The 11,544-nt window shown below is 35.5% G+C and overlaps 1 protein-coding gene across 2 annotated transcripts in view; it reads right to left on the bottom strand.

Annotated features, from left to right (window-relative positions):
• Positions 1 to 1,597: 1,597 nt before the first annotated feature.
• The window catches only part of C3H21orf91 (chromosome 3 C21orf91 homolog), a 29,695-nt gene continuing 19,748 nt past the window's right edge, over positions 1,598 to 11,544 (bottom strand). The window contains exons 3-5 of one of the 2 annotated variants that reach the window (XM_025380946.1): positions 4,984 to 5,520; positions 3,600 to 3,662; positions 1,598 to 1,932 (exon numbers count right to left, since the gene is read on the bottom strand). In XM_025380946.1, the coding sequence (XP_025236731.1) occupies positions 1,766 to 1,932; positions 3,600 to 3,662; positions 4,984 to 5,520 (767 nt within the window). In that variant the 3' untranslated portion in view covers positions 1,598 to 1,765. The remainder of the gene's footprint in view (positions 1,933 to 3,599; positions 3,663 to 4,983; positions 5,521 to 11,544) is intronic. The other variant, XM_025380948.1, reaches the window with a different exon arrangement.

The following is an 11,544-nucleotide window of genomic DNA, read 5'->3' as shown; positions in this document are numbered from 1 at the left end:
ATTAAGCACTAAGATACTGGCATAATCAGGAAATGTATTTACCCAACTTGTAAGTTTGAATATTTTGATATTGCACAGATTTAATTTAAAGCTCATCAAAACTAAGGCAATGCATCCATACTCCCTGGATTTTAAATTCATTTTGCATGACTTAAAGAATTGAGAGAAATCAAAAGCATCTTTCAAAAATTCCCCCAAAAAGTAATGTTATACTTCAAAGAAAAACAAAACAAAATCAATGGATATCAATTAATACTTTCAGGCCAATTTAACACGTTAGCATCACAAAAAGTTGTTTTCAATTAGATTTAAGTGTTTGCTTAAATACTTTTTTTGTGTTTAAGAATAAAATCTGACCCAAGCCAGGGTAGGCTGCCAAATTTAAGGCAAATGTCATTTATATCTTTATGCATGAAGCTGCCAAGTTACTGGGCTTTTCTGTAGATACTTTCAAGCAAGGATCTACCTCATATATACATTCTAAACATGAGTTAAAAACAGAATTTAGAGCCCATTTTAATTCTGCATTGGTTATAGCTTTTACTATAATATATTATTAAAACTTATCTAGCTGTTTGGGACAATCTGTTAGATAAAAACTCTTTGGAAGCATCATAGGCAACTTACGAGAACATTCTATATATAGGCTTATATTTTTTTAATTAGGAGTTTTGCTTTTCTTCTGTCAAGTAATCCTGTTTTTCTCTATAAAGTTTAGAAAAATACCTCACAACGCTTTTTTTGAGCACTAAGTTCAATGATGGTGATAATACAATTTGGACAGTTTAAGTATTCTTGAAACTTTGTGGCACACAAAATAACCTCACTTTCTTTTCAAAGACAGAACAATTTCACAGGACATTCAATTTGAAGATAGATATTATATTTGAATTGGAAGTGAGGCTTGACTTACTCTGTCCAAATTCTAATGCATCGGTCATTGGTGTGAAGCTAATAATGAAAGCAGCAGAGGAGGCTTTCATTTCCATGGAGACAAATTGACAGAGAAGCCAGATTAGTCTTTTCTTCCCGAATAACTGCTTTTGTTAGAAAACAAAATAATGTATTTTATTTACTTGAATACTGCTTTGAAAAGTTACTAATTCCTCTTTTTAAGAGTTATTAGAAATTAAAACAACTCAACTAAATAGATTTCTAATCCAAAATACATTTATCTTTGGAAGCAAGGTAACTGTTGTAAAAACACTGTATTAAAAGAATAAAATGCAGTGACCTGAAATATGGGTGAACATATTCACACATGATAGTGTAAATAAATATACAGAACCACTCAAATATACAATTATAAAGAGAATGGCAAGTACCTAAAATAGCATTTTTACATATAAAATTTTTATATTAAAATATTGCTCATAATAAATAAGAGGTGATATGAATTCCATTTCCCTCTTAAAAATTATCTTTAGTAGTTTAAGGAGTTTGTTAATCTGTTGTTTTGACAGGTGAATTACATTAAAATGTTTAATAAAATGACACTCTAACAGTGTATTTAAGTAGTCACATGTGATAAAATTTGTTTAGTAATTATGGGAAAAAAGAGTCCCCAAATGAGCCAAAATGATTAGCCCCAGAAGACTAGAGTATAATGATCTGCTTTATTTGAAAAAGATGTCTAATACTGCCTTATGTTTGGCAAATTTAATGACCATAAAAAAATGGACCAGGACTTTCTTCAAACTTCTTCAAAGTCTGCATGTCTGGGAGACCAATAAAGGGCAGGGCATACTAAGTAAGTCTGTTCAGTTCAGTTGTTTATGGGTAGGTGTGACTTCATTCCTGTTCGCCCTACTTGCAGACATGGTAACTTAGAATAGTTCTTCAGAAGCTGTTCGATGGCAACGTGGCGGACATGGAGCTGTGAGGCCAAAGAATCTTTTTCTTGCACTTGGTGTGTTAACTCTTCAAAAACTTCTGTAAAAGATTGAAAACCTTTCATTTGTAGTATGCAGAAAGCCAGTGCTATGATTTATATTTCAAGAACTCTAACTGAAATCTATGCATTGGGCAAAGTGTCACAATGAAACTGATTTAATACCAAGGAAACACTTGTGTTCTCTACAAAGCATATCAGTTCTGATCATCCTAGGCATCATATACTGTACATAGCCAAGTGGAATTTGGCTTTTCTCCATCAAGTGGAATTTGAGTCATAGCAATGACTCCAGAGATGCACAGCAAACATGGTGGCTGCTACTGTAGCTGAGCCACTTTTCTCAATTAGAATCTATAAACAGATTCAATCAGTATATAATGTGATTTACGGACAAGAAGTGCCCATTAGTATTCAGGTCTGGAATCCCCTCTAAGAGGCTTTGGAATCAGACTACCAGGAGTTTTGAATCCTTGTTCCTACTCTTACATGCCTCAGGCAAGCAACTTTTGGTTTCAGTTTCCTTTCCTGTGTAACATTAATAACGACAGTAAGCACTTCACCAGGCTACTGTAAAACTTAAATGAGATCATATTTGTAAAGCACTCAAATTTCTACAACTATTATTGCGATCATTTTTATTATTCTGAGAGGCTGTGTGGTTAAGCTTTGGAGTTTAAATCCTTGATCTGCTACTGATTGCATGCATGATCTCTGTAAGCAACTTAACATCTCTGAAGTACAATTTTCTCATCTAAAAGGAAATAAACTGAAAAGGAGACAACTGGGGAATCTGCACATTAATTGTTAAGTGTTAGCATCAGACTTGATGATGTTAAGGAATTATTAATTTAAATGGTGTGATAATGAGATTGTGACTGTTTTTTAAAAAGTTATCTTTTAGAAGAAATCCTAATCTATGGACAAAAACCAATGTGTTAGCTGGGATTTGGCTGAAAATAATCCATGCTACGGGTAATGCAATGGGAATGGATGCAAGTAGAGATGATTATTATTATGCCTTTGATAACAGTTGAAGTTGGTGAAGATGGCTTAAGGGGTTCACTATACTAGTCTCACTACTTTTATATATGTTTGAAATTGTTTATAATTTAACAAAAAAGACTAATATCACATGCCTTAAAGAACTGTTTGGGAGTACTCCCACACAGTGCCTGGTGCAATCGTGGGTAGTCAATAAAATGTTAGTAAGAGGTTGTAGTTTCCATTTTCACTTAGAAAAGAAAAATGTGGCCGGGTGCAGTGGCTCACACCTGTAATGCCAGCTCTTTGGGAAGTTGAGGCAGGAGGGCTGTTTGAGCCCAGGATCTCGAGATCAGCCTGGGTAACATGGTGAGACCCCATCCCTATAAAAAATAGAAAATGAGCTGGGTGTAATGGTGCACATGACAGTAAGACCCAGCTACCTGGGAGGATCACCACTGCATTCCAACCAGTGTGATAAAGCAAGATTCTGTAAAAAAAAAAAAAAAAAAAAAAAAAAAAAAAAAAGAAACTAAAAGAAAAATGTATTTCCTCTGCAATTGAAAGTTGTTTGTTTCTTATTCTTTCTGCTCTGGAAATTCTAACAGGTTTGAATATCTCATTTCCAAATTTAAAGGTAGATAAAGCCAATGGTGTCTTATCATAGGTGATTTTCTATGTCAAAATTTTTCACACACAAAAAAGCAGTGAGAGTGATTCTTACCCTGGATTTGCTGGAGGAGCTTTGCATTCAGTTGTTCTACCTCACCAAGAGTCATCGAATTCACTGAAACATGAAAATGTATTCACTATTACCACAACAACCTAGGAAAACATGCAGCTTACATCACCAACACAATATCCTATTTTTTAAAATCTGCACTTAACTGTCAACACAACATTCAGCAGTACTCCAGCATTCAACCATTAATGCTCTTAAGTGTGGAGGAGACGTTTTCAAATCCTGACCACAACCCATGGTAAGAAACTTTTATTTTTATTCTGTCTTGAGACAGGGTCTCGCTCTGTCACCTCGTTGGGAGTGCAGTGGTGTGATCAATGGCTCACTGTTGCCTCAACCTCCTGGGCTCAAGTGATTGCTCCCACCTCAGCCTCCCTAGAAGCTGGAACCATAGACGTGTGCCACCACACCTCATTTTTTAATTTTTTGTAGAGATGGGGTCTTGCTATGTTGTCTAGGCTGGTCTTGAACTCCTGGGCTCCAGTGATCCTCGCACCTTGGCCTCCCAAAGTGCTGGGATTATAGGTGTCAGCCATTGTGCCTGGCCAGAACCATATTTTTTTAATCACTCCCAGTACACCACCACCCTCCAATGAAACAAAAGTTTCACCAAAAAATACTTAGTAGTAGGTCCAGTGAATTCTGGTATCTCCTATTCTGTTTCAGTTTTTAAAAAGTGTTAAGTCACTACCCATTAAGCTTATTTTGATTAAGCATTACACAGCTTATAATATGCTGTTTGAAAAATCAATTTGTCTATCTAGATATACAATCTTAAATAATTCATATTTAGAATCAAGAAGTTGTATAACAAGATATCAGAGGTCCCTTCTGGCTCTGAAATCATGATTTCAAGACAATTACAATCACCTCAGCTTCTGTAAATTTTTGTAGAAATAGATGTAGAGAGAATGAATCACCCTTTCTAACTTTACAGTAAGTGCACACATTACCTCTGGCCTTTAGTAAAATGTCAGACTTTTGCTTTTGAAATGCCACCACCAGTCAACAAGACACATGCCTACATCAGTCTTGTAGGGATCAGCAACATGACAATGTGTATTAGCCAATAGATGAAGCTGTACTTCTAAACTATACGAGTCCTGGATCTTCCAATTCACAGTTTGTTCATTCCATTTAGTGTAATCATTTTATATGGCAAAACAAACATGGAAACTGCTAACTTCAATGCTTAGAAGATAGAATTCCAGTGAATGAAAAGTTTTAAGATGCCTCATTTTTGCTAAGGTGAACCTGTTACCAAATCTACATTTCCACAGCAAAATTCTTGACCCATTACACATTTATATAAATGTATAAAAATCCCAAACCACCCAACTGTTACTTTTCTCCCCATTTTACTTACATTCCTCTCTGCTGTAATGTGGATGCTGGGTCTGGACATCAGCCTCTGGACTAGAGATTGTCTCTTCTTTTTTCTGTGCCTGGTTGTGACTATGAGGCCACAATACACTGTTATGACATAAAGTGGCACCTGAATCTTGTAACATAGCAAGTCCAAAGTCTGTACTTTCCCTCTGCTCCAAAATTCTTTGTGTACAGTTAGAGATGCCACCTGCACTTCCATCTATCCATTTTGCAGAATATTTTGGTACTTGGGAGTCAAACTGTGGGAGTAATTTTTCTTCTGGCTTATGCCTGAAATTAAACAGATGCTGCTGGGGGTTTTTAGAACATTCCGAATCTGAATCCAGATCCTTATTTTGTGCATACTGTACAATCCAGTTTATCTTCTTACTCAAAATGGTTTTAACTTCTTCATAAGTACTTTTTGAAAGCTTAGATCGAGGACAACCCTGGTTTGCAATTAAATGATATTTTTCAAAGCAGTCTTTATGGCCCCTTAATGATTTGGTGTGCAAGAGATCAGACTTTGGTACCCCTATGGAAAAAAAAGAGAAACAAAAGACTTGAGAAATTTTGTTTTCTAAAGTCACTTTAAGAATATACAAATCTTGGCCGGGCGCGGTGGCTCAAGCCTGTAATCCCAGCACTTTGGGAGGCTGAGATGGCGGATCACGAGCTCAGGAGATTGAGACCATCCTGGCTAACACGGTGAAACCCCGTCTCTACTAAAAAATACAAAAAACTAGCCGGGCGAAGTGGCGGGCGCCTGAAGTCCCAGCTACTTGGGAGGCTGAGGCAGGAGAATGGCGTGTACCAGGGAGGCGGAGCTTGCAGTGAGCTGAGATCCGGCCACTACACTCCAGCCTGGGCGACAGAGCATGACTCCGTCTCAAAAAAAAAAAAAAAAAAAATATACAAATCTTAGTAAAATCACAGAGTCCTTGATAGTCTGCGAAATAGAGGGAAAATGCTAAAGAACATTAATATTAACATACAATGTGGCCTAATAATTTCTGCTTAAATTTAATTCAATATTCAGTAATATTAAATTCTTAAGGATAGCAAAACCTAAAAACTTAATTATTCAGTTTTAATCTTGGTCCAGAGATGTTACTGCACAATATAAAAAAATACTACTGAACCCAGCAATTTACCTTTACAGATTCTTGGCCTTTACATTACAGTGCTTTCTTCATTAAACCTGAAGTACACACTTGCAAAAGTGTCTATAATATTATGAGGTTCAATAACAGAAATGCTCAACAAGTCTCCCCCCCAAAACACAGTAAATAATGTTCTTAAATTGTGCTATGTTTATTGAAGAAAAATAAACCAGAACCAGAAAAATACAAATTAATAAAAGTCAAAAAGTCAAAAAACTATTTAGATTTATTTTTAAAGAAAATCAAAGCATCTAACATTTTTCACATTTCCTTTTTGTAGTTACTAAAACCTTATCAAGATAATTTTATTTTCTAGAAGAAATGCATTATACACAATCATTTTTCATATAGCAATAGATTCAATCTGCCAAGATCCAATAGCCAGTAATTCCTCAACTCACAAATATTTAATATATCATAAATAACAGAAATATTACTTTTTATATCTCCCAACTTAGTAGAGTGCAAGTATGCTACCTCAATTGTTTTTTAAAAATATAAAATACATTTGCAAATATCTAATACATTTCAAAATATAGAACATATTCACACATATTTATAAGTTCAAGCCATATTATTAAAGTCAAACAGCACTACTTGTATAATGAAGGTGAATCAGGAATGTGGACCTGAAAATTTATGTCTGCCAGAACTAACCAGTTTAAATCTGCTTAGCTTTTTAAATGGAGTAAGCGGAGAGCCACTCAGGAGCTAGTTTTAAAAAATGTTTTAGCTGATTCATCAGAAAAAAATATATTTTGCAATTCATCCTTTGCTTTGAAAATTGAACTCACAGTGGTTTTATTATTTGAACTCCAAAGTCTGGCTAAAAGATAATGACACATTTGCACTTTAATGGTATGAAATCAAGTATTAACATACTTGTGAATATTAATGTTTAAAAAATATATAATATCAGCCAATGGTGGAACCTGATGAGACTGTCAAAACCAAGTGTTAAATTGGTTATCAGTTCCCTCAACAGTTACTGTAAGCTGTGAGAACACACCTCCAAAACACATTCGTATTGTAAGCACATGTAAACAACGGCTCTCATGAGGTAAACTCAAGTATCTGAGCCTTGTTTCTTCCAATGAGCTCAGAAATTGCTAGAAACTTTAATAGAATACACATTTTATTTATCACGTTGCTCCTTGTACTGCAATTGTGATCATGTATACATTTCTACCAGTTATTATCTGATTAGGTCAAATTTCCAGCAACATTAGAACACATACATTATAAATCTCAAAGCTTTATTTAATAATAAAGTATACATCTTCAAAAATGGGTAAACTGACATAAAAAGGAAGTTCACAAGCCCTGCTTCATTAAAAGTTGTATTATTATGCATTTTAGATAATAAGACAAAAACAGTAGTCATCACAAGTTATACACTAAAGGAAAAATGGTTCCATTCTGCTATCTGATTCCAATGCTTAGCTTTCTGGGAAACACTGGTATGCACAGAGAACCTGAAGCTTGCCTATTAGTAACTGGAACATTTATTAAAGAGCTCCCCTACTCTCTGCAAACTATTTCAGGTCTTGTTGCCAACAGATGGTTAGCTAATCCCTCAGAACAGTAAATGGTCTCATTCTCAGTGCACTGCCTCAGCTCTATGTAGCAATGATTTAGCTGAATGTAAATATAGTAATTTGTAAGTTTCTCCTCCAGTTTATATGAAATGAAATTCTTTAGCATATAAAAAAAGTTGTGAACTAGGCTATGGAAAGTAATATTTATTGTTAAATTTTGTGGGGTTTTTAGTATTTATACAGAAACTCCAAAACAAGATGAAAAATTACATTAAATAACTAATTTTCTGATGTACTCTAGAGCTTCAACAACTGGTCATTATAATAGATATCTATTTGAAGAATAATATGGACTTTTAAAGTTTTTTTATCTACTGTTTCTTCTTAATGATTCATGTAATATAATTTCTGCTTAGATGTACCTATTGGCTCCTTGAACTCACCATACTGAACATTAACTACTCTTCCTCTCTCCCCATGCAACTCCAAAGCCAATCCTCTTACTGAGTCTGGCATCACCAACTGCTCAAGGAAGAAACCTGGGTGTCCTCCTTGAAAGTTCTTCACTCCCCACAATCCCATAGGTTTTGCTGTCTTAACAGATTCCCCCGCCCCCCACATAAAATCTAGCACCTACAACATCTGAAATCCTTCTGCTTCACTCCAGCACCACTCCCACTACAAATGTGGGTCATGATCATCATCATCTCCTGTTTAGTTTCTCATTTCCCCTAAGAAGCCTTGTTTAACCCAAACATCTGGGTTAGTTTATCACACTAGATTTTACAATTGCCTCTTTCCTGGCCTGTAATTCCTCACAAAATGTAGGTTCTGTGAAAAATACAGACCATATCTCTTACTCATATATTCTCAGTGTCAAAATGCCTGGCACATAGTGGGTACTCAAAAGTAGTTAAATGCATAAAAGAAAATTAAAAATATATTTTAAAACACCAAAAACAAACCAATTATCACTCAAGGTCCCTCCTAGCAAGGAAACCAGAATTTGCAGTTCTGCCAGGCTGCTCAGCGGGTAATTAAAGGCATCTTTCAGTGAAGTTACTCCTATATTTAGCCTAATGGGCTATTAGTCTAAAGAACATATCAGTGGCACTGATACAGAAATGGCATTCCTGTGGCATCATTCAATCTTCCAAAGAAAATCATGAATTTCTACTCAATTATGTATTTTTTAAATAGAAATTTACATACAGAAAATATACAAGACGACGGTTTTATGTTAACTGTAGCTCATTCATCTAGATAGGTACCTCTAATTTATTCAGTTACATCAGTCATACTGAAATTTAAAAACTGAGTTAAAGACTGAGTTTTAAAGTTCAATTCGAAACATTTGTTTTATAAACATATTTTAAAATATCCTGTGCAGCAGTAGCAGAGGAAACAAAAACTTCCGTAATACACTGACTACTTCATATACTCGAAAAAAACTACTTTTTAATCTAGAAAACAATGTCAGTAGCTCACTTAATTTGCATCAGTAATACACATATCATTTTATAAACTCTTGGTGTGATTTGTTTTTTTCTGCCTCATCAGTTCAAGTTATTATAGCAGAAACAACCATTGCTATTATCAAAAGATCTCAGTGAGTTTCCCAATTGACTTTTCAATTTTAACTGCATTTACAAGCGTAAACAGCTTTGAGCACTAATTTGTTTCCTAAGCAGCTTTTGAAAGGGAATGAATCTAAATGCAACACAATCAGCTGATACTTTTGAGGAGCTGAGTTATAAGAATTTCCAAGCCAGTTCAACCAAGATTGTGCTCCAATTTGCTTGTTAATAAAAATTTTGAAGGCCAACGTAATTGACTTCCTATTATAAAAACATCTTTAAGACACTTCAAAGATATCCATATGTCACTTTTTAAAATCATAAAGTCATTATGAGAGAACTAAGACCTTAATTGGCAACCAAAAGTTTTAATCTTATTTATTTTTTTTAAAGTATGGATTTCTCAACGGATGCTGGAGAGGATGTGGAGAAACAGGAATGCTTTTACACTGTTGGTGGGAGTGTAAATTAGTCCAACCACTGTGGACTAACTGTGGAAGACAGTGTAGTGATTCCTCAAGGATCTAGAACCAGAAATACCATTTCACCCAGCAACCTCATTACCGGGTATATACCCAAAGGATTACAAATCATTCTACTATAAAGACACATGCACACGTATGTTTATCACAGCACTATTCACAATAGCAAAGACATGTAACCAACCCAAATGACCATGAATGACAGACTGGATAAAGAAAATGTGACTAATATACACCGTGGAATACTATGCAGCCATAAAAAAGGATGAGTTCATGTTTAACACAGGAACAGAAAACAAAACACTGCATGTTCTTACTCATACTGGGAGTTGAACAATGAGAACACATGGACACATCGAAGGGAACATCACACACCGGGGCCTGTCGGGGTGTGGGGGGGCTAGGGGTAGGATAGCATTAGGAGAAATACCTAATGTAGGTGTCGGGTTAATGAGTGCAGCAAACCACCATGACATGTGTATACCTATGTAAAAAACTTGCATGCTCTGCACACGTATCCCAGAACTTAAAAGTATTAAAAAAAAAAAAAAAAAAAAAAAAAAAAAGTATGGGTTTCTTCCGGTTAGAGGCTATTCCTATTCAATAATTTTATTTTTCTTTTATCTTTTCCCATTTTATCTGAGTTTTTATACTATTATTTTATACTTTGAAAACCCTACCTGTAACCCATCTGGCATGCTATCCCTACCTCTATCCTTTAAGTTCCTCTTTAAAATAAATTTGCTTTAAGAAAACTTGGTTAAATCCATCCTAAAAGTGCAAAGACTACTCAAATGTTTAGATGTTTAGCTCTAGTTACCACCATTACTCTTATTTTTTAATTTTTTTGAGACGGAATCTCAATCTTTGTCACCCAGGCTGGAGTGCAGTGGTACAATTTCAGCTCACTGCAACCTCTGCCTCCTGGGTTCAAGCAATTATCATGCCCCAGCCCCCCAAGTAGCTTGGACCACCCAGTTAATTTTTGTGTTTTTAGTAGAGATGGAGTTTCACCATGTTAGCCAGGCTGGTCTCAAACTCCAGACCTCAGGTGATCCACCTGCCTCAGCCTAGCAAAGTGCTGGGATTACATGTGGTGTGTAATCCTGGGATCACAGTGGCATAAGCCACTGTGCTTGGTCCACTGTTACACTTTTAAAAGAATGATTAAATAATTTTATTCACCGATTGTAGGAACAATTTTTTTTCCTAACAAAGATAATACTCCAAATGGCACTAAAAAAACCCCACAAATACCAAAATGCTTAAAGTTCTACCACATGTCCCATGATCCTCTGCTTTTACCCCTAGCCTCTTGAAGAAGACCTGATTTATGACTTGGTAGTAATGAGTAAGCTAGGCAATCTTTTCCTGATGATTCACCAGCTGGTCCTGTCAAATAGCACTGTCTCTCAGCTGTCTACACTGATGCTGAATGTCTTTATACTTCACACATTCTTGAATCATGTCATCGGACTCCCTTACAGTTTTTGTGGTCAATTAGACTATATTTGCAATTTGATTACATATTCCATTTCCCAACCAAAGGACTGGCTTAACATAGTCTGGTGCTCCAGAAGGCGAGCAAATAGAATACAACCATCAGTGGATGTGAAGTTGTAATATGCAGTACCACATCCGTAGGAGATTGGAAAGCACTAAGAAAGCAAGCACGCCAACTTTTACCTCAAACTTAGAGCAGAATTAGGGAACTGGGAGACGGGTTTGCTAAAGGGTGGGTTTATGTGTTCTTTCTTAATGTTGAAATAAGGCAAAAACATTAAGTTTCTGGTTGTTAA

This window comes from Theropithecus gelada, chromosome 3, assembly GCF_003255815.1.
Source record: "Theropithecus gelada isolate Dixy chromosome 3, Tgel_1.0, whole genome shotgun sequence".
Lineage (NCBI taxonomy): Eukaryota > Metazoa > Chordata > Mammalia > Primates > Cercopithecidae > Theropithecus > Theropithecus gelada.
Note: the sequence above shows the minus strand (reverse complement) of the source record. Positions and strands in the feature narration are given on the sequence as shown.